Here is a 24188-nt window from a genome sequence, read left to right as displayed (position 1 = left end):
TCTTTCAGCCTAAAGCCGTTCCCCCTTGTCCTGTCACTACATGCCCTTGTAAAAAGTCCCTCTCCAGATTTCCTGTAGGTCCCCTTTAGGCACTGGAAGCTGCTCTAAGGTCTCCCCAGAGCCTTCTCTTCTCCAGGCTGACCAAGCCCATCTCTCTCAGCCTGTCTTCATGGGAGAGATACTCCAGCCCTCTGGCATCTTTGTGGCCCTGCTCTGGATTTGCTCCAAGACGTCCAAGTCCTTGATATGTTTGGGGCCCTAGAACTGCACACAGTATTCCAAGTGGAGTCTCATGAGAGCAGAGTAAAGAGGCAGGATCACCTCCTTCGACCTGTTGGTCACGCTCCTTTTGATGCAGCCCAGGATACAGTTGGCTTTCTTGGCTGCGAGAGCTGGCTCATGTTCAGTTTCTCATTGACTGATACCCCCAGGTGCTTCTCCTCAGGGCTACTCTCAATCCATTCTCTGCCCAGCCTGTATCTATGATTGGGATTGCCCCAACTCAGGTATAGGACCTTGCACTTGGCCTTGTTGAACTTCATGAGGTTGGCATTGGCTCAATGTCAAGCATGTCAAGGTCCTTCTAGATGGCATCCCTTCCCTCCAGCATGTCAACAGCACCACACAGCTTGGTGTCTTTGACAAATTTGCTGCAGGTGCACTCAGTCCCACTGTCCATGTCACCAATAAAAATGTTAAATAGTAGAACATATAATGGAGTGCTGCTCTTACCTCCTATTGCATGATTCAGAATGCAATATGAGGAGCACCGATGGTGCACTGGCTCTCATAGTTTCTCTCCCCTCATTTCTTTCTCTCCTAATAATCTGCATTGCTCTTTGCACTGCTAAAGCCGTGAACTAGAATTCACTGTATTTTGTGGCAGGTGGAGCTTTACTTGGTCATATTCCAGGGCTCTGTAAAGCAAAACAAAATCTCTAGTACTGTTGCAGTAGGATTTTGATTGACTGGCTGTACAGTGTAATAGTAAACCATGGTAGATTTCTCCTCCAACTTGTGCATTTGCTAGCAGCATGGCAATACGGTGACTCAGTGGGATTTGGGACAAGCAGCATTATTTACGCTGATGAAAACACGCTACTTCCCTGGTAAATGTCATATGGTGTGAATTTGGCAGGCTATCTAATGTCCTCCCAGAAGAACAGACCATTTTCTGCGGAAGGAATGGTAAGGACAAAAACCGCTATGGTAGAGTTTAATAGGAAAATATTACTAGATTACCACACAAACAATTTTCATGTTGCTGCTAAACATAAAGTAATGCCAGACTTTTGGTAGCTTTAAGCCTTCTGATTCTTGCATGAATTTTTGTTTGAATTAGTTGAGATCTCTCAGTTTAAGAAACCTATGCTTTCATACAGCACATCACTGACCTTCCTGTGTACTATCCTGGAAAGCTCTAATCTTAGTCTTGCAAAATTAACGTTGAAGCATACAGATTTTTATTTACTGTTTCCTTTTCATTTCATTAGATTAACACCTCTTTGTTATATGCTTGATTATTCTAGTAAACAATAAAAATTGTTCTGTGCAGTTTTTAAATTACTTTGTGATACCTGACCCTTTTCAGGTTTGGTTGGTTGTGGAGTTTTTTGGTTGGTTGGTTGGTTGGTTGTGTTTTCATTTCTTTCTTTTTTTTTTATTCTTCCCAGGGAGGTTAAGTATCCAAAATGGTGATTAGGCACCTAAAAAGCATGATTACTAGATTTTCCTGGGTAGGCATGTACAGAACAGAATTGCTGCTTCCAAAGCGTTTGCCACACATCTTAGGTGGAAAAATACTTACACTGTTTCATCTGAATGGCCAGCATGGCTATTAGATACAGCCTCCCACAAACCTTATGGGGGAGTCTGAGCAGGCTTCAGTCCTGACCCTTCTGTCTTGTAGAATTGTATTAGTAACCAGGCTACTAGGTAGTCTGTGGGACGTTAAGCTCCTGTTGAAGCTGCTCTTGTGAAATAATTTATGTGGGGACAGTGAGAAGGAGAGGAGTGGATTTTGGAGCCGGTTTGTCCATGCATGCACTGCAGTGGGAGGGAGAGATTGAAATGGGCAGATTGCAACATCTGTGACAAGGAATGAGGACCACTTGTTGTAGAATATCCAGTAGCCTGGTGGGAAAGTGCGTAAGATGTGGAAGGCCTCTTTTGATACCCCTGTGACAGGGCAGATTTCAGAAGAGGTCTCCTATCACCAAACCAATGTTCCCATCCTGGTCACTGCCAAAGTCTTTTTGTGTCTTTCTAAAGTGTGACTTAGCTATCTAGTTTCAGGAAAAAGCTCAGAGCTGAAAGTGCTGGGTACAATTGGATAGTTCCTTTTGCAAAGGTGTGTAATTTAGGCTGTGATCCTACCTAGGACACGTGTCTCCAGCTTTGACAGCAGCATGCTGAACGTCGAAGCATTAGTTCTCTTTCAGTAAGACTGGTACCAGATGGTGGTGTTGTAACTTGTAAATTCTGCTGTGAATTTATCCTGAGAAAATAGAAGCTACTGCTTTAAATACTGTACCACCTCTGTCCCAGAGAGAGATAGCACTAATGATTATCCTGTGTCAAAAATCTGCTAAGGACCTAGAAAATCTATTGGCTTGCAGCGATGAACTCTCTGTTTAAGTAAACAAATGGTGCAAAAGCAGCCTTTGGACCTCGCACAATGTTGCTGTGAAGGTCTGTTGCAGGATGAGACTGGTGTAGGTCTTCAGAACCATCTATATATCCAATCTCAGGACTGGCGAACTATTTTTCAAAGAGTGCTGAGGAGGATTAGAAGAATGCCTCTGAATTATATTGCAGATACATGGTTCTAGGTCTAATGTGTACCTGTTTATCAGCAGTTGATGATGGCTGAGCTTCCTAGCGGCCAGAAAACTTATGAAGGGGATTTTCAGTGCTGAGTGTTACTGTCTGTTAGCTTAGGCAGTAGGAACCACTTATTTTGAATTACATCCCAACAGGATGTATCCATCATAAAAACTATGAAGCAATTTAAAATTGCAGAGACTGATTTAAAGCTGTTATGTTGAGCACTAACAGGCTATAGAAAGATGCTCTTGAGTGCTACAGGGCTGTACCAACACAAGAATTTCTCACAGCTTGCAGTGTTCGCTGTGCTTACGTTCTTATATTACAGCCCTAAGGATGAAGTTACCTGATGCCTGGTAATTGCTTTTATCATTGCTGCATTCTCCCCAGGACTTGGCATGTGACTTTTAAATAATGCTACTTGTTTGTTTTACACATTCTAGGTTGGCCTTATCATAGGGAATATGCACTGTGGTTGTTACCAGCTCTCTGTTCTGTAACAAGATGACTGACTTTGTAAATTCAGTATTGTATATTGCTGTGCTGATGATCCCCTTCCCATGAATCTCAGCTCAGCTGCTGCACGCTACTTCAGTTCATGCTAAATTTGCAATCTTGACTTCATTGAAGTGCAAAATTGGCTTGCTTGTCAAAAACTGGTAATACATACAAAACAATCCATTTTTTTTTTTTTCTCAAGTCAAGGCTCATATAGGCTTATAGAAAGTTTCAGAATTTCCACATTATGTGAGCAGCTGTTTATAGTGTGCAAACCATGTTAAATATTGAAAAGTTTAGATTGAATCATTGTGCATCACTTTAGTGCAGTAGTAAACAGCCGTGTCTATCAAAGTTGAACTTAAATAGAAAAGCATATGATCTATAAATTGATTTTTGGCAATAGATTAATTGTAGGGGCTTTTCTGTTCTGTACATTCTGCCACAGAAGTTGACTGTCAGACTTGCTTCACAGATCTGCCACAGTATCTGACAATAAGTCATGTAGATTTATCCTGAAGTATGCTAACAGAGTCATTCATTGTATTATTCATGGTCAGTTGCACATGGTCAATTGCAAAAGTGAATCCACTTGTCAAGGGAAGGATATATCATTAATTACTATATTTTACACATGCCTGCAAAGAGTTTGGTTTAGTTATCTGATCTTCATGCCAAATAAAATGGACATTCTGCTCTGGGACTAGCAAAAGGGCATCTTGCATCATGATTTTTTAAGTAAGAATTTGTACTGAATGTATCTTTCCCTATTTCAGTTCTTCTAAAGCTAAAACCCCTGCAAAAATTAACAAAGATCTCTATGCTTTGTAATACAGTAAATATTTCAAAAGCTCTTTTGTATAGGGCATGCTGTATGATGGAATTTATCTGACAGAATTTGAACCTTCTATCCTACGCCCCACTCTGCCTCCATAGTAAAGTGTGCATAGGATGAGAGCTTTCTAAATCTCTTGTACTCACTTTTGAGTTTTGTTTTGTTTTTGTTTTTAGTTATATGGACTAATGAAATGTTAATTTGGACAGAAAGAAGGAAATATTATCAATCTCTTCTGAAAAAGACTGGAGCCTGCATTTCTCTATGTTTGGTCAATTCATTGGCTTCCTTAGTGCAGTCAACTATCTACCTCTGGCATATTAGTGTCCCTAAATCTTGGTGATAAATGTTTGAAATCCCATGGAGGCTGAAACTTAACTTTCACTGTTGCAAATTTTGGCTGTTAAATAGGAGATCAGTGCTGTACATTCTTGGCATTAATATATCCCAGCCAGCCACAGAGCTTTATCTGATGATGTCCTACAATTAAAGCAAAAAATGTATTTTTAAATTATTATCAGAGCTCTTGAGAACTTTGTCTATGCATGGACATCGCCCAGGATTTTGAAGCTTTTATCCATAGTATTTCTGCCAGTTAAGGTTCAGAGGCTGAAGTCTCCTAACAGAATGAACAGCGAGGTTTCCACTTGAAGGAGGGTAGAGCAAAGAAAAGTACTTGCAGCTTCTGGTTTTGTAGTGGTTGTGAAGTGTGGAGTTGGTTGGACCAAGTCAGAATGATAGATATTTCAAAGAAAGGGTGAGGCGACATTTACGTAAGCAGCAAGTTGTTGTATTTATAGAAAGGCAATCTTTAGCAAATATATTAAGGCTGGCATTGCATGCTGGAATATGCTGCATTTTATGGTAGTTTCCAGGCTCCCATTTTGCATTCCTGAGCTACACCATTCTAAATGTCTCCCAAAAATCTCACTGAAATGCCTCCAGAAAATCAGTTTCTTTCTCAATCTAGAGTGAGAATGTAAAAAACATGGACTCAGTACTTCCTGTGGAGTCCCATCTGGACTAGCACAGCAGCTCTCTGTCGGCTCAGAATAATTGAGTGGTTTCCTGACTTGTACTCAGAAAGGAATCTTTAGTTGGATAATACCTTCATTTCTTGGGTTGCACTATAATTTGACTTCCACTTGATTTTAATGTTTTATTTCTTGATTTTGTGCCTATGGCGGGTTGACGCTGGCTGGATGCCGGGAGCCCACCAAAGCCATTCTATCACTCCCCTCCTCAGTTGGACAGGGGAGAGAAAATATACTGAAAGTCTCATGAGTCAAGATAAGTACAGGGAGAGATCAGTCACCAGTTACCATCATGGGCAAAACAGTGACAACTTGGGGAAATTAATTTATTACCAATCAAATCACAGCAGGGCAGTGAGACAAATAAAAGCAAATCTTAAAACACCTTCCCCCACCCCTCCCTTCTTCCCAGGCTTAACTTTACTCCTGAATTCTCTACCTCCTACCTGCCAGCAGTGCAGGGGGATGGGGAACGAGGGCTGTTCAGTTCATCACACATTATCTTGTCCTCCTCAGGAGGAGGACTCCTTACGTTCTTTCCCTGCTCCAGCATGGGATCCCTCCCACAGGGTGCAGTCCTTCAGGAACAGACTGCTCCAGCATGGGTCCTCTGCGGTGTCACAAGTCCTGCAGCAAACCTGCGCCAGCGTGGGCTTCTCATAAGGTTACAGCTTCCTTTGGGTGTTCCCCTGCTCTGGCATGGGGTCCTGATGGGCTGCAGGTGGTTTTCTGCTCCACCCTGGATCTCCATGGCTGCAGGGGCACAGCCTGACTCACCATGGTCTGCACCACGGGTTGCAGGGGAATCTGCTCCAGCGCCTGGAGCACCTCCTCCCCTCCTTCTGCACTGACCTTGGTGTCTGCAGAGCTGTTCCTCTCACACATTCTCACTCCTCTATTGGACTGAAGTTGCTCTTGTGCAGTAATTTTTCCCCATTTTAAGTCCATTATCCCAGAGATACTACCACTGCCGCTGATGGGCACAGCTTTGGCCAGCAGTGCGTCTGTCTTGTAGCCAGCTGGCATTGGCTCTATTGGACATAGGGGAAGCTTCTAGCAGCTTCTCACAGAAGCCACCCCTGTACCCCCCTGCTACCAAAGCCTTGCCACGCAAACCCAATACAGTGCCTCCAAACTAAAAGCTACTGATGGACAGTAGGTTTGTGTTTCTTGCTGTTGTTTTAAAAAGGCTAAGTAAAATAATTTTGTGAGGCAGCAAGTGCTTTACATATGTATATAATTTTGTTGGTCAGATTGTCATTATCACAATAACCTTTTACTAGGGGTATGCAGCATTGCTGAAATGCTTGTGGAATGTTTTGCTTATTACAATCTGAATGTTATGTTTTGCAATGTACTGTTTAACCTGATGTCTGCTAATATCAATAGAATTTGATTTGTTAAGGCTTGGCCATGGAATCAGACTTGTTTAATATTTTTTGTTAGTGACCTTGGCACTGATCTTCAGATGATGTAGAGTTGTGCAATAGCATTAGTACAGAGAAGGAATAGACTAATGTGGGAAGAAATTAGTTAGCTTTATAACAGAGGAATAGGGGAATATATAGGGATCGTATGAATACAACCACCGACAAAAAAATTTTTGCTAGAAACTTTTTCACTGGACAAACCTAAAAAGAGAGACACCTGAAGGCAGAGTGAGCTATTGTCATGATTTAGGCTTGAATAAGGCAAGAGCAAGAAAAGGCTATATGAGGGAAGGTGGTGGGCAATGTGCTGGAGAGGCCATCCTGGCAAGTGAGGATGTATTCTGCTCAGCTTTGACAGAGGACAGAGGTGAGTGCTTACCATTCACAGTGGGAACAATACAGCTGCCGTGTTAAAAAAGGAAGCAGTGAGGCAGGCTGACTGCCTCTTGTTTTGCTGTTGCATGCTGATTCTGCAAAACTTACTGGGGATGGGGGTTTGAATGTGTTCCCCTTAGACAGGGCCTTGTGGAGTGTGTAAGGTATTGAAACTGAATACTGACCCAGGAGATTTTCTATCTCCAATATTAAAGTTGCTCCCAGCACTGTTAGAGTGAGTATTAATGGTAAACAGGGCTACTCTGTATGGAATGTGCTTTTTCCAGTATGTTATATGTTTCAGTATGTTTCAAGGGCAAGGTGCAGTTCAAGAACACAAAACCAAGCTATGACAATTACATTATGCAAGAAAAACAGGTTGCAGTGATGCGTTCTCTGCAGACCACATTAGAAACAGCATTTCTAATTTCCATGTTCTAAGCGCGTGAAAGGTGATTTCAAGAGAATTAAAAAAGTATGTACCCATATTTTTAGGGCATGTTATGCAGTGGTATGTTGTGTTATCTTACAATGTTATCTCTTTGGGCTTTATGTGTACATTGTAATACTTATGAGGAAACTGGGTTTCTCTCTAATCTTAAAGTTCCTGAAATATTGGAAGCTTTGTGTATCAGTGGCAAGAAAGAGAATGCCCTGTAGAGTTTTAGACAGTTATACATTTTGACCATTCGATGTGATATGTATGTGTATATGTGTGTATATATATACAATTTTATTTTAGAATATGCACTGTAGTGGGATATCAGTAGTGGATAAAATGTAGCAACAGGTCTCATTTGGGCACTTAGATGACGGCCAAAGTGGGGGGAAGAGGAAATGTTATGCAAACTTATCAATGGAAAAAATGTTTCCACTAAAGAAATAGAGATGACTGTGATGAGAGAAGAAGCATGGCTGTTACTTCTCTGTCTTACCAGTGTCTGTGGTTGATGATGCACTGAGATGGTTGTTGAAAACAGGTCGCAGTACAAGTGAGCAGGAGCATTGAATTGGTGCCTCTGAGAACTGCATTCAAGTTCTCTGTTCTACTCTTGGGACCACTCTTTTATGGATAGGCTTAGAGTGTCTGAAGGTGTGGTACTTTTCTTCAATGGCACTGCCTCTAAGCTACATGTCTAATGTAGGCAGAGACGAGGAGGGAAGTGAGACTTGTTAGTTCCAGTGCAGATCTACTTTGAAACCCCTGGCCCAGCCCAAGGACTTTTGCTCACCAGGCACTGCTTGAGAACTTTATGATGGGAGAATCTAACCTGAACAAAGCCAGTTGAACAAGGAGCTGCACCTAGAAGGTAAAACTCTCCTCCTGTCAATGACTCTAGTGCCAGCTTCTCTGTAGAACAGAACTATTGTTTTGGACAGTGAATGACTTGTACCTGCTTAGGTTTGCAAGCCTTCAAGTAACATGTAATACTCTGCTAGGTGTTACCAAGTGTCTAGTAAATGCACTCCTGTCCTGATTGTGCTTTATAATTTCAATTTAGCAGTTTTGAAACCTAGTGTGGAACAACCCTAGTGTGAAAGTATCCAAATTGCACACCTGTGTGTACTTCTGCACTTCCCGAAGAGTGACTCAGGCTTCTCTTTCAGACAGTACAATTAGTGTTTCTTTCAGGAAATCCAGTTTCCTCTGGCATTTATTCCAGTCCTCTGCTTCTTTGGATTGCAGATGCAGAAAAATAAATAAAGGGATTGACATGCTTCTATGCAGGAAGGAAATCTAAGTGAAACTTAAGAGGGATTCTTTGATCTATCAACCATGAGCTGGCAAATACATCAGCCATGAACTGGCATATAGCTATGACAGCTTCAGATAAATTCAGGCCAGCAGTATTGCCAATGACTGATTTGTACTGCAATTAACAGGATCTGGGACCAGCATTCTGGCCATGGTGGGAGTACTGGAGATGTCAAGTGATTTGATTTTTTTCATTTTTTTTCTCAGCTCCATCTCTCTGTTTCTTTGATCAAAGCAGCTAAGGACAACTGATGCAGCAAACAGACCTGATTGTTACTCTTCTCACTGCTCACTTCTCATGGTGTTAGTACCTTGAGTAACACCTGGGTTGTTCTCCATTACTGCTCTGACACTTAGCTGGAGAGAACTGCTGTTGGATGAAGGAGGGAAATCATTGCCCACTTCCTCTCCCTTTTCTTTGTGCTGTGAGCTTTGGCAGGGTTCTCTGGTAGGGGTGTAAGGAAGTGGAGCCAAAGGCACAGTACTTGTGTTGCAGAGCAGTACTTGGGAACAGTATCATTAGAGAGGTGCAAAATGTGATTTTTTTTTTTATGTTTTTTTTTTTGATCTATAATGAGTGGTTATTTGGTTCTCCCTGTATTTAGACTCGTACTGCTGCTACTGTGAATATGTACCTGTCGTGGTTAAAGCTGAAACCTGGACAGTACTCTATCTGCATTATATCTTTGCTTTTGGAAAGCAATGAGTCTTTGCACAAAATATATTCAAGTATTATATTTAAAATATAATATGTTTTATATAATATTTTAGGTGCAGGGCTGAGGGTTCAAAAGAGTGTTCTTCGGGTGCGCTTCCAAAAGGAGATTCAAGAGATGTTAGGCTTCCTCTTAGATACAGAGAAGAACGGCAGAGCCTGAGTCCCACTCTCAGAAGTCAGTAAATATTAAACTCTGCTGGATTTTCCGTCTGTACTTATTTATCTGTCTTTCAGTTTCTCATCCAGCCTAATAAGTACTATTTGGCTTAAGTATATCTTTCAGAAGACATCCAGACTTGCCTGAAGACATCAAGTGATGGAGAATTTACCACTTTTCTTAGTTTAATTAACGGAAAGGAGTAGTTGATGAAAGACTGGTTTATTCACTAGATCAATTACAGCTGGAGAATTTATTGCCTATGTTTGGTGTGAAAAAGCACTGTCTTTATTTCTGAAAGAGCTGCAATGTGGTGACTTGGTTTTATAAATACTTGCATTTTAATAGCATCTACTCTAGAAGACAGGCCGGAGTTCCTTATATATGGTAGTTACTTTTCTGGAGATATAAGCCATAACTAAACCATCATGGTGGTAAGTTGCCTCTAGAATGTTTTTATATATTGAGAAAATAGGTAAACATCAGAGAATTTTGTTCTGAGTGTAAGCCTGGAAATAAAAAAAAAAAAACTGGACTCTAATGCAAGAATCCTTAGCTTCATCATATTGAATTTACATAGGTACCACATCACATGGAATATGATGCATCAGGTATGTTCACCCTGGTATTCCAGCCACAGGTAAAAGGAACTCTTGTTTATCACTTTATATGCTAATAAATCTATTTTCATGAGCACGTGGTATCTTTGTGCTTCAGGATCGAGCTACTGGTTCTATTTGTGAGTATTACTCTGATAGTGCTTGATTATAAAGTTTCCATTGATTCTGTGTGTTTATTTTAAGAATGACTAGTATGTTTTTTTTTTAACTTTGCAGAGTACAGATGCCAACTCAAATGTGAGGAAAAGAACAAATGCCACAGTACAGTCTGAAGCTGATGGTAGGAGCCGAATTGACACAAGGCATAGCTCCATCCAGCCTCCCTCTGTAGCTCAGGGGTCTTCTGACATTACACCCCATTCCCTTTCTGCATCAAGTCCCAACCCTTTCACACGAATCAATGCATCAGAGACATTATCTTCTGCAAGAGCTACCCCTCCAGCTCCTCCTTCTACCCCAATTTTAACTGGATTTGTATCCCAGCATGCCACAGCTGGATCCCCTTCCATTCAGCGCTTGCTTGGATCTAGACTGGAGCAGATTCAGACCACTACACCTAACACGTTAGGAGGATCTGCAAAGCCATCTGCTGTCACACCACCTGCTCCCCCTGCCTCCCATTCTGGCACGAGTAAGATAGACAAATATGCACGCATTTTATTTCCTGTTACCTTTGGAGCATTTAACATGGTCTACTGGGTGGTGTATCTATCCAAGGATACCATGGAAAAATCGGAAAGTCTAATGTAGTTTTGCTGCTATGTAGTAGTTCCTAAATTATACTCACATTTGATGCAGAGTTTCTTCTTTTGAAACTATTAAAAAGAGGTCAATAATTCTTATTTATAAAAGCTGTGTGCTACTTTCCCATTGTAAAGGCTGGAGTTATTGGGGATAATTAGTTGACTCCTACCAGGGTAATGGGTAACAGATTTATCTTCCTCCCTTCAGCTAGCAGTGAACCATCACTCTCTTCAGACTACTCTGGCTACACAGAACTTGCCTTTGGGAGGAACATGCACCTGAAACAAAGGCAGAGGTGCACAGCTGTGCAGTGGAACACATCTTGACTGCTAGGAATACACATGTTGATTATTTCAGATCCCTGAGGCACCCAGCACTGCTGTCTGGACAGAGCATTGCATTCTTGGAGTGCAAGGTCTGTGTCCTGAATATTTAGACAGTGCTTGATAGAAAAAAGACTTTCCCTGCTAGATTAAAATTGGCAGAATGGGGGGAAGAAAATGAACAGTGGAAAAAGAAAAGAGAGTCCAGCCTGGGAGAGTGCAACTCCGGAAAAGTTATGCAAAGGAGTTGTAGAGCTCCGTATATTTTTACTAAGCATTATTTTGCATTGCAACCTGGGAAATTCTCACTCCAAAATAAGAATGAGTGCACGTTGTAAAGTCTGAAATCTGATGTAATTTTCAAAATTGGAGGTTTTGGTTTGGTAAGGTAATCTTAAGTGTTGGTTCTTCTTTGACCTTGTTGACCAGCTTGAGTGGCTTTATTCCTAAATTACATCAGTTGTGGTAGATGAGGACCAGGCCCACAATGTTCAACTTTTTATTTGAATTTTTTGTTCTGCCTTTGGTTGCTTTGGGGTTTAGGATCACACCCCCTCCCCATTTTTCAATCGCATTCCTGATTTCCTTTGAACACATACTCCTCCTCTCACTCCCCCCCCCCCTCTGCTTTATATATATTTGTGTCAAGTTAAATTTTCAACACAGTTGATAAAAGTGGCTTCAAAATTGAGCAAAACAAATTTTCCTGTGCTTTGATGAGCGTGGCTATGGCACATCTTTGAGTGAATGAGTGACACCTTTTTGTGAAGGAATGCTGTGACATAAATATGAAAATAAAGGTTTTAGGTGGAGCCTGAGGAATAAAAAAGTTTATGATCCATTTGTTTCTCTTAAACTGTGGCATAGATAAGTTCTTTTCTTAGTGGCTCAAACTGCAATATGCAGGCAGGCAACTTTATTACAGAATTGAATTGTTTAAACCTGATAGAAATCTTAATTAGAAATGTTCTTTTCATGAGAATGGGGGGAAGATACGCTGGGAATAAACCTGAAAATGTTTGTACAGATCCATCTGGCTAGGCAAGTGGTTAGTGTTTCTGTGCAGGTGACATGTAAAAATCAAAGGCCAAATTCTCAGCTGTGATTTGGCTGTGCCTTTAAAGGGTCTGGACTAATCCTTGGCTTCAATTGACTGGAATAGCAGATTGGTGGCCTGTGGTCAAAGTTTTATGTTGGAGACAGATCAGGTAAGTGTTGAGTGATTTTTGTGCTGAGGTAATAATAAAGTGACTGATAGAGGCCATAAGAATCTGGGGCACTTGAGGGCATGTATGAGACTGCCCTAGACTATGTTGGGAGAAGAATCAGAGTAAAAAGACTCTGTAATGGTGAAATTATACTATATTTTTGTGCCTCTTTCTGTCTCTCCAAACCTTTTAGTCAGTTCATGGCTGAGAATATGACATTTAACTTGCACGACCTGAGACACTGCAAGACGTGTCCTACAGCATGTAGTATGGATCCCAGGCTGCTATTTCATGTATAGCATTGGGCTGTCAATGATAGAATGATAGGGATGTGGGAATGTTTTACATGACTTTATTATGATATAGTGGTATAAACTGTTACCTTAGCCTGTTCTTTGCTTAAGTGATGCTCTCAGAAGGCCAGGTATGGTCCTTTCCTTTTTGTGTTTTACATCTAGGAGAAGTCTGTGATTACAACATTCTTCAGAAAACCATTACATGTGCCGTAGCACTGAACTGAAAATGGAGCACCTGCGCAAGGTGTCTAATTGCAGTAGTTTGCATCTTTGGCTGTATCTGTAGTTGCTATAGCTGCTTCTTCCCTGATTTGATCGCATTATTTCAGATTGTCAGAATAGAAGACAGTATACAAGAGATTGTTTATTTTGTTGAGCCAGAAGAAACAAAGCTACTTCTCTGGCAGTTACTGATCATAACTGCACAAATGAGAGAATATTTCTAGTATGAAGAATGATGTCTTGCTGTGTTTCAAAACTAGTGTTTGCACCATAAGTAAATGAAATTACTCCGTTTTCTTCTATGATAAAAACCAAGTGTGCTTTCTCTTAGGAAGAGCTTCAAACAACTCACTAGAAAAAGCTGTCTCATCCTTCCACCCATCCCTGTATAATGATTGTACAATCAGCTTTTTCAGTGTATTGTTCAGTAGGATCAACACTGGTTCAGGGTTCAGTGTGCTATTTGTATTCATTTGAGTTCCCATTTCATTTTAAAGACTTATAAAGAAGAAAAGAGGATTAAAAAATAAAGATTTTAAATATTTATATCCTTCTATTTTGGAAGAAATTTTTAATGATACCACACTAAGAAAATCTATTTTTAACCCATCAGTTTATTTCTGAAGTACCTTCCAACATTTGAATGCCTATGTTCAAAATGAGATTTTAAGAAAAAAAAATCTAATTATGAGTCTAGGACTAATTTATAGTACTGTGCTACATTTTTTTGTTAACAGTACATGAAAAAACGATTGTAACTAGCTTTCCAAAGTACCTATGGACAATGTGAACAGGAGGTTATTGTTAACAGTTGTTCTTTATTATATTTAATCTCCTTGTAGAGTGATCAGAAGCAGTAAAAAGCCTGCAGTAAACTGGCAGGTTCTGAATACTGTGTAATTCAGAAGCACAAACAAAATCCGTATTAAATGTAGTAGCTCAAATACTCAACACTGCTAACTAAAATCCTAAGGGAGAATGTTGCAGGTGTCATTTCAGTGACCAAATGATTAATTAGGGATGGGTCTGTGTGCGATGAACTCTGCAGGAGCTATTTTTATTATTTGCTATTGCCTACATCAGGCAATCTTTTTTGACAGTACCATAGTGATTTAAAATTAACCAAACTCTTCAGGTAAGTCATCTCAATCAACATTAAAGGAAACTGGATAGAAAGCCAAAAAACCTTACCAGGAAACAGAGATAGATCTTCACTGACTGCTGTTTCCTCGGAGACATTGTTACCAACAGCAAAACTCCCACAGACTGCAGTGATGCAGCCCCAACCACTAGCACAATCATTTGGGAGAACCAGTTAAAAACTAAGTTGAGGGAGATTGCCTTCATGGGAGCTGAAGTATATTTTATAGACAATTGTGAGCAAGGTCAAATTTCTATCGGCCTACTATCAACAGGTTTCACTGCAAGTATGAAAGTAATGAAGCCAAGCAAGGTGGCAAGCCTAGACCCCAGCCCTCCTTGGTGACCTGAGCTCTTCAAGCTCACTGGCAGGACTGGATTATGTTTCTCCTCCTATAAAATGGGTTTACCTGGCAGAACTGGATTATGTTTCTCCTCCTATAAAATGGGCTCATCCCCATCAAATGGATGTTGGTAGCACATTTCTTCTCCATGTGTCTTTTAAGGGAAAACCAAGTAGACTTTGTAGACTGTTTTGTCATCCAGTCTGCATTACCCTGTGATCAGGCAAGTAGACCATAAGATAATTTAATGATAGAGGTAAATAATTTAATAAGGAATATGATTAGAGCTTTTCTGTTAATAGGAGCTAAAAGGTATTGATTACAGAATGTTCAAACATACCCTCTTTGGCATCTTAAAATTTTCATCATTCAGGCTGGACTTCGCAAAAAAATTGGGGAAACCAAGTAACTGTATTTAATTGGATATAACCAGTATTTCTACAGAAAAGCAGATGAACTCAGTTTTTCAATATGCACAGAATTCTGTCTCCTTCCATTTTCTTGCATATCTCCTGTATATCATTTGGCTTAAGTATACCTTATGCTTTAGCACAGTGTCTGTGTGCCATGTGAGGACATCGGAGTTTACAGTGTATATATATCCAGTTTATCTAAAACCTAACATTCCCATATTCCTTCTGCTATTGGAAGCGGAGGGAAGGCCAGAGTGGAAGAAATGACCATATTGGCCACCTGAGACATTTTCCCATAGGGGCTACAGGAGGTTTCCTAGGAGAATCTTGCTCAGTGTGAAAGCTGGAGCACGATTTCTGCTGTAGCACACTCACCCTCCAAATCCCCAAAGTTTCCAAGAGATCTATTTAGAAAGCAGAGTAGATGATGGACTTTGCACACTGTGCTCCAGAGCTTTTGCTTGACCCAAAGGCTTTAGGAAGAAAGGAGTTTTGGTGAGTTCTTTCTTGTCTTCCTGGGAGTTGTCAATAGGCTTGACTGCATTAAAATAGGTAGGTGGTGTGTGTCTAGCACTGACTGTTGTGAATTACACTACAGACAGCTGACGAAAATTTGCTCTTGGTTTTATTTAATCCCAACATTGAATAACAGATTAGGAAAATGGCAACTGAGGTGTTGAGAAGCCTAGGTGAAGTATCATGTTTTCTGATAAAGGCAAGGAAGATCAAAGTTGTAGAAGCATTGCATAACTATGTAGCAGTAAGTTTGTGCAGGTCAGCAGAAAGTGGGAAGAACAGAAGGGGCTTCTCTTCATAGTCTGACAAGAATAAAGTGAAACAGCATGAAGTTGGAGGAACAAAACTCCATAAATAAGGTTTCTTATTTAGTGAAAATCCAAAAGCTAAATTGCCTTATGGAGGTCAGTATAAACCACATCCCCAGTCTCCCCAAACTAGGAAGAAATCCAGGAAAAATAGAAACCAGTTAAATGACAATAGCATCTTTTCTCCGTTTTTTTCAAGACTCTGTATTTATTTCACTGTGTGATTTCAAAAGTTACTTATATTTATGTTGTTATAAGGATGTGTACTGGTATCCATTGAAATCAATAGGTGTTTCTCATTGACTTCAATGTACTTTGAACAGGAAATTTGAACACTTTGAACAGAAAAATGCACCATTTTGAAAGAGTCTGATGGGTGTTATTTTGTACAGTCTTAATTTGTAGGTCTCCCCTCAGAGCCAAAATGTAGCCTTTTTGGATAAAACGTGTGTGGTGAGCAGTTTCAGCATGTTCTGAGTAAATCAGACTGAAAGTGTTTGCCGCATCCCAAGCAAGTGAGAGTAGTGTGAAGTACAGAGCACTCTATAAAGATCTCTCTTTGCTAATGTTATGTACTGTTGTTTTAACCAGAGGGAATGAAAAATGCAGTTATTGTAAAATTGGTAGAATTTGTAAAACATACCTTGTTTTCACATGAATTAGACAATGCAGTAGGCATTTACTTCAGAATTGACTAACAGGGCCTTCTAGACCGTAACGTAGTGCATCTACATATATCTCAGACTTATGATTTTTATGTTATTCCACTAGAAAGGACTCGAAAGCAAACCAGTCCCTATCCACTTCAGTTCGCTACAGTTTTTTTTTGTTGTTGTTATATTCTATTTTAATTTCTCTTGTGCAAGAGAAACTGAGAGTGTGATGGCTTCTTTAAAATAAAACTAACAGCAGGAAAAATAAAAAGGCCTTGGAGATTTCCTTTTTAGAAAACCATCCAAATTTCCATCAACTATTGAATGCTCTTTTTATATAATAGCATAGTTTTAGCATTTAAAATACTAATGTGATTGCAGCCTGGATGCATGCATATGTATGTATCCATTCAAATAATATGAATTCCCTGAATTGTAAGGGAGGCAGACTCAAGACACAGTTACAAGCAGTCTTGTTTTGGAAGATTTCCTTTTTGGATGGAAAGCACCATGTAAGGTAGGTAATTTTTTTCTTTTTTTTTTTTATTTTTTATGATCATCTTCATATCTGTATTTTCAAGAAAAAGGTCCTGAGCAAAAATACAGAACTACTGAATTAACCCTCAACTAGCACAAAAATCTAGGTTATTTCCTGCTGGTGGTCTTGCTGATGTTGAGTGCCTTCAACCTTTGTGCTGTGTTTTTTTGAATGTTGTATCCATGTTGCTGTTAACTGACATAGCACTCTATGAATGATCCGATGGCATAGAGAAGAATTTAAGGAAATAATAATTATTTGTGAATATGTTTTCATCCATGGGAAAAACTCAGCTGGAGGTTGATAGAAGAATCAGGCGACAGCACTCAGTTGGACTTCTGAACTCAGTGCATTACAAAATATAATTGAGTACTGCTGTGCTTTGCCTCATCATCTTGTGCTGGTGACTCATTTCCATGGTATGTAAAGATGCACAGTGACAGAGGACTCGGAAGTCAAGAATGTGTACAGGTATTTTTTCAAAGTGCTTTCAAAGTATGAGATAGTTAACCTTATTACTAACAGTAACTTCATAGTCTGCTTTACATTTGCAAGGTTGGGAATCTCTTTTTCAGTTCGAATATACCAGGTTGGCAACTGAATAATATGCTTTTCATAAATAGATGATTCCATAGGTACATGGAACCATTTTTTTATTAATTTTTGGCAACATTCTCTGGCACCAGAGCTGTGGTGAATATTTGAGGAGTTTCAGATAACTGGAGTTCTTGTATAATTAAAATGAAAATATCCTTTTGTTTCATTGACACATGCCTTTGCAAATCAATACCAGCAGCATATTCATGGGAAAATGTATCCACTTGTGCAAAATCCTGGCCTTGAGTATTTAACCCTTATTCGAAGGGCTCATGAAGCATGTTAAGCAGGGCAGGATTCAGGGCAAGGTTGCTCCAAGAGGCCTCTGGATTGGAGCTGGCTTATGTCCCACCATCCACTGAGGCAGCCTGCTCCAGACAGACTGCCAGCAGAATCTATGGGGGATTTTCTGGTTTTGGTTTGGGTTTTTTTTAAGACTGTGATTACTCTACCATAAAACTATATTACTGATGAATCTGAATATAGCTCTGCCACCTTCTTCCTTGCTGTCTTGTGTTGTGTGGGGAGAAGTATTTGTGTGATGGTGGTGAGCTGGCTGAAATAACTTGTCTAGCTAAAAAGCCAAGTTTGGCTGGTCTTTTGGCTGGTTAGTTGCCAGCGGGATCAGTTCTCTGATCTGGTTCCTTGTCTTAGTGGTGGTACAAAGGAAGTGGTGAGGAGGGATGTTTTGAGCTGGTGTGAAACAGCCTGAGGATTCTCATCCTGCCTCTGTTGGCATTAAAACAGAGGTAATCTCTGCCTTTTTTGAACATCAGATGCCCTCTGTAGTCACTTTCCCCCCATAAAGGTGATTTTATGAATTGCCTCAATAACAAATAATGGAGGAAAAAGATATAAGCAGGCCAGAATTTATGAAAGAACCCAAATCAATGAAGTTACTTCAAGAGAGAGAAAAGGAAGAGAAAGGAAAACATGAGTAAGGACGAAATATTTAGTTTCTTGTTCTTGTTACCAAGCAGTTATTTTAAGATATGTCCTATTAGAGGTACTAGAACAGCATCTGGCAGGAAACAGCCTAGAAATAATTATTTCTTCATTATAAATATAATGAGAAAGTAATAAAGAAAATAAGTTGCTAATGTCCTCTTAGAAACATTTGTGTTCCATTGAAATTGTTTTCATTTAAAAAGGATATTTTCATAGCCAAGAAGTGTTAGAAGACAAAATGGTAAAGGAAGAAGACTACGGGTTTTTTAAGTGTTACTGTTTCTAGCTGTTTCAGAGCATTTCTCAACCAAAAATGTAAATAGTAGCAATTTTGTCTTTCTGGACTCCATATATTTCATTTTCAGTAATTTAATATTCAAAGTAATGAAACACTTTGGAGCTTTTAGCATTTAACTTGCTTTGTGTTTAAAAGACTGAATACAGAGATTGGTACTTCTGTTTTAATTCAACTATAGAAGGGGGGGGAGGGGGGGGATATGAGAAAAAAGCTTTCCTTACAGCAACAGTCAGTTTTGGAAGTATCATGCCTTCCTACTAAATCTGAAGACTTCATTCCTGTACCTGAATTCATGGGAGCTTTTTTCTGAGCATTTCTGATAATCTGGTCAGTACTACAGCTTGTGGGCTGCAGCTGCATTTATGGGAGATACGTCTGAAAAAACACATCACGACATCAGCACTTGCACAGTGTGGATTCCATGAAAAGCAAAGATGCGTTTGTAACCCACTAAGCGCATGAAGGCTTTTATGTTGCTGATGTGGGAAAAGGCAGGAATCTATGGTCAGAAATAGAAGGGAGGAAGGATAGTGAGGAGACCGCCTCTTTCAAACACACTGCAGATCTTAAACTGGATTAAGCCACTTACAAAAATACCAGCTAAACTCTTTTCCGAATAGGCAGCTTAGGCACCAGCTGAGTGCAGTGTGGAATTCAACACCAACTGAGAATCCTGCCTGAGGATCAGCACAGTTAATCTGTCCTAAGGTTTCTGATGGGGTGACTAGGAAACTGGAGAGATGTGAGCTAGCAGCTGCTGCCTGCTGGGATGCATCCACATTGCTGTGCATCTAAGCTGAACCATGGAGTGTCAGCATCCTTGGGTCACTGGGGGTGGGATGAAAAATGCTTTCTTAGAGTACAGAATAGAGCAGACTGAAGCTGATCTTCAGTCTGACTCTTCCTTCAACTCAGCGCTGCTGATGCCCACTAATAGCACTGAACATCCCCAAGGAGGACAAAGATGTATTGCAGTCTTGTCTTCTCTTTGTGCGTCTGTTAAATCTTCTGATACGGAGCGTGGTGGGAGTGACAAGTACACATACGGTAATGAAACAGAGCATGCTTAGTGCTGCTAACTGGCAAGTACCCACAGTCTCATGCCAGCAGTTAGCAGGCCTTCCCAGAAGCAGACTGTGTCACTGATCTTCTGTAGGTATAGTTATTATGCCCTTACCACTTCTCCTGTAGCTTAAACATTGGAAAAGGGGTTTTGTCTTTGCTGCTCATTTATCCATTCTGCTGTGTCTTTGTGAAGGAGAAAATCAAGCTGAATTTTTCTCTGAATTTTATCCGTAGCCATTTCACTTAGTAAGGTAAGACACGAATGTATGTGGGTTTTCTAGTTAATAAGCTAGTTAATAGATGTCATTGTGAGAAAGGTGCTTAGTTGTGTGATATTCAGTAGCCATTTCATAAAGACATGGATTGTTTTGTTTTTTTTTCATTTGGAGAATAAGATGATTGTGCATAAACAAGGTGGGATAGTCTTGTAGAGAGATTGAAAAAGGCTACTTCTTACTTCCTACCTGGAAGTACATAAATATGGTGAAATCAGGTAAGAGAAAACGTGAGTAAAGAAAAGACCTTCTTTGATCTTCATGCTTTCAATTGTTCTTATGAAGTACATGAGTTAACAGTTTCCCTGTACACTTTCAGGTTTTCCCTCTGCTGTGCCATGGGGGGAGTACAGAAGGCAATGCCTTTTCCATCAAGACCTAGGAATTCTTAGGTTCAGTTCATCAGTTGAGTCAGGAGGGCACTTGGTAAGTGCTGGCCTTGCTGAGTTAGGAACGTAGTTTTGTAGGTCTAAATTTAGTCCTGATGGAGTAACCTGTTCAGCAGAAGTAGGTAATCCCAGTTGCGGATAAGAACCACTGAGGCTGGAGACCATTACCCGTTTTGCTGAGGTAAAACATGAGACTTGAATTAGGCTTAAGAGCTGCTCATTAGCTATTGAAAAACCCTGAAGTGTACAATCTAGAAACACACTTCAGCATGTCCTGCTACTTTTGCACCATTTGAATTTGTTCTAGACCTGTTCTTGGCTTTGCTCTCTTGGCTTGCATCGAGGTGGGGGATGGCAGCCACTGGGATGGTATGGTGAGGGTTTCACATGCCTTTTGCTTGGCTGCAGGCTCTCTCTGCACTGAGCATCACCAAGGTGGACAGCAGAGCCTGGGCAGTGGGAGGGCATGTCCCTATGCTGGTGGCAGATAAAACCTGATAGCCAGGGAGTGAGGTGCAGCGTGCGTAGGGTTGGAGTACCGAAGCAGTGGTTTTAAAGATTGTTGCGCAGGTTTCAAGCTCCAGCATGAGCGCAGAGTCAGAAAACACTTTGGATACTTGAAATACAAGTCAGTTTTAGAGCAGACAAAAGATTTCCTGGTTTCTAGATTTTCTGGATGCATACTACCAGTGCCCACTCATTCTGTGGGACCATTTGACTTGGATTCATGTGAAGAATGTTGCATCACTAGCAAAAACACAGAGAATCAACACTATGTTAAAAGCCTGGCTGCACAGTGTTTACATGCTGACAATAAATAAGCTCCCTAATAGTTGCCTCAAGGTCCTGTTTCTCCTCACCTTTACCTTCAGATTTTGTGCTCTGCTAATCCTGCCAGTTCTGATATTCCAAATGGCTGAAGAACGTTTTTGAGCTGTTAAAATCAGTCCATCTAGCAAATGATGTGGAACATCCTTTTTCTCGCTCTCTCAGCTCCCAGTGGTCAGAGAGGCAGGCTAGGAGATGCTAACTTCTGTGCTAATTAAAAGTTTAATAGCCATACCACCTGAGGAGCCAAAAGAGGAAGGGAGTTTTTAAGCTGAAAAAAAAAGTAAATAAAACAAGAAGATGGTATTTACTGGTATTTTAATTGACTGTAAGCTTTTATTTTCCTTTGAAGCCCTGTCCATTGCAACCAAAGCATTTGGGTTTAAGCTTAGACTGTAAGAAATTGTAAGGAATATTCCCAGTGAAAAATATGAAGCTTTTTGAAGTATTTTATATTCTGTTTTCTTTAAAAGCCATGGCATGCAGGAAATGCGCACTAAGGGAGCACAGTAGGAATGATTCTTTAACACCCTCTTGGGAAAGTCCTAAATCCCCTATCTTCTCTGTCAGTGGTTTACTACTTCTGCAATATGTGACCTGTCCTAGATGCATGTTACAAGAGTTTCTGTGCCACAGTAAATTCTGATGTTTATCCCTTCGTATTAACTCATACATGGGGGAAAATCTGAAGGGAAATCAAAGCAAAGGGAAACTTGGAGTTGAATTTCTTTACCCTATTCTTCGTGCATATTTTTATTGCATAGAACAATGTGGCTGGGAGGATTGGAAGAATCAGAGGTTAACTAAATTGTCTGAATGCATATATTCAATGCTGGTCACCTGACTATACTAACAAAAGGTGGTTTGATAGCTGTCAACTTGTTTTGCTATTGTGCAGCTTAAGTGTTACCTTCTTGTGTTATGAACATCTATGTATTTGGAAAATAAATCCATCTTGCAAGAAAGATTGTGCAAAAAATTGTTCCTATTATACTCCAGTGTATATTGCTGATGTCAAATAAAATACAATTGTGAGAGTTCTTAAACAGTTGTCTTTCTAATTGTGGCCTGAAGCAGGAAAAGGAAGGAGTATAGGAGACTTTGAGATGGATCCTCCTGCAGTTATTGCTGGAACATTGATGACGTTAGCTGAATGAATCAATCAACCTGATGCTTTATATAAGATAGAAAAAGGGATGGGTTTAATCAGCAATATGATGAATAATATTGTATTGTATTAAGATGGCACACCAGTCTACCTCTGTATCTTGTCAAGATGTGTCGTTATGTTAACAACTTAAAAACTAAATAAATTGCCATGCCTCCCCCCGCAGCAGAAACAAATAATACACATACTAGCAGTGCCCACTTTATTCTCTCTTTTTAAATTTAATTTTATTTTTTATTGCTGTGAGGTAATGTATAACACTTCTTGCCTTATCTGACAACAGGCCAGTTGTCAGCTGCTCTGCTTCTTTACATGACTTAATGTGATTTTCTAATGTTCTGTGCTTGGGCCTGGTAAAGCTTACATGCATTTAAAGGCATAGACTTGCAAAACCTGTGTTTCAGTAAGGATGAAAAATGCCTAGCACTAAATACATGTAGAGAGAGATGTATGGAAAAATCATTTCGGTGTGTGTGGTTGCCTGTGCAAGACAAGGAGTGGGGCACCCTCACCTCTACTGCTAAGTGTGGCTGGAACCATCAAATCTTTTTGCAGGCTGAGATGAGAGCTGTCAGAATGGCTTACAGAACTGCAAAGTGCTGTAATTGCTGCTTGCTTCAGGCACAGATGTTGATGCCAAGAAATCTGCTGTGTTTGACAGCCACAGCTAGTTCCTAGATTTGGGAGACTCTATGTCCTTTTCTCCTGACTGCTGTGGCTGTGCTTTTTAAGCCTGATGCACAAATCAGTCGTATGTGCTGCTGCTGCCACTTAATGCTCTGTGGCATAATGCTACCCCACATCCCATGTTGTATTAATGGCGCTTGCATTGATTAGGCAGGGAATTCTGCTGTTAGGCTACACATGAGGCCTGTTTAGCATCCAAGGAAAGTTGCCATTGGCTTCAGTGCATGCTGGGATCAGGTTTTATGCAAGTCAGAACTCTGCCTGTAAGAATTTAGTTCCATGCTGAAAGCAACTAGGAATTTTGCTTTAGGCTACTGCAAAGTACCTCCTAAATTCATTTTTCATACATCTTCATATATTTGGGTGTGATTAGTATTTCATGAGAGCACTAGGATCTGTTCCTGGTAGTTAGCAGCATGAGAGTTCTGTTGTATGTATATGTTCGGTTTGAGTTGAAGGAAATTGAGCCTGTGTTTGCTGTTTGAGCATTTTCACTGTGGACCTGTGCAACTGAGAAGGACTCGGTTGGGGAAGTCAGGTTTTGGCTCTTTACCTGCCACTGTCTTCTGTCCTTTTCCTCCTTCCTTTCTGCAGAGCTTAGTCTCATAAATGTATTCTGAGATACTCTGCTGGAATGATCCTGGAGAAGAGACAGGTAAGTATGTCCTTATTTGAATAAAAGGTCCTGGTCCCAAATGGAGAATATTACTGTTCATCTAATGAATAGACTCTGACCTGGAATGTATTAAATGTAAAGCCAGCTCCGCCTGTTAGATAGTCTGAGATGATAAGAGTAAAATTATCTAGGAATTCAACCAGATGACAGCTCCAGATATAAGTGAAGGAATACCTGGGAATAGACTGGATGTAACTCACATAGCTTATTGTACCTTATTCTAGCAGGTGTCATGTCAGGATGACAGCCAGCATAGGCACAGAGAGACAGGCAGTTGCATTGACTTCACCCTGGGAAAGAGCA

The 24188-nt window shown here is 40.3% G+C and overlaps 1 protein-coding gene across 4 annotated transcripts in view; it reads left to right on the top strand.

Moving 5' to 3' along the window:
• GABRA4 (gamma-aminobutyric acid type A receptor subunit alpha4) overlaps positions 1-14287 on the top strand; it is a 41716-nt gene extending 27429 nt beyond the window's left edge. For 2 of the 4 annotated variants that reach the window (XM_061471894.1, XM_061471883.1), the window contains exon 9: positions 10466-11112. In XM_061471894.1, the coding sequence (XP_061327878.1) occupies positions 10466-10999 (534 nt within the window). In that variant the 3' untranslated portion in view covers positions 11000-11112. Of the gene's footprint in view, positions 1-8685; positions 8947-10465; positions 11113-11200 lie in introns of those variants that run through there. The other 2 variants (XM_061471875.1, XM_061471902.1) reach the window with 2 other exon arrangements.
• The last annotated feature ends 9901 nt before the right edge of the window (positions 14288-24188 follow it).

The sequence above is a fragment of the Pezoporus flaviventris genome, unplaced genomic scaffold (assembly GCF_033815535.1).
Source record: "Pezoporus flaviventris isolate CSIRO_AGI_PZ_B2104156 unplaced genomic scaffold, CSIRO_AGI_Pfla_v1 ptg000002l, whole genome shotgun sequence".
NCBI lineage: Eukaryota > Metazoa > Chordata > Aves > Psittaciformes > Psittacidae > Pezoporus > Pezoporus flaviventris.
Note: the sequence above shows the minus strand (reverse complement) of the source record. Positions and strands in the feature narration are given on the sequence as shown.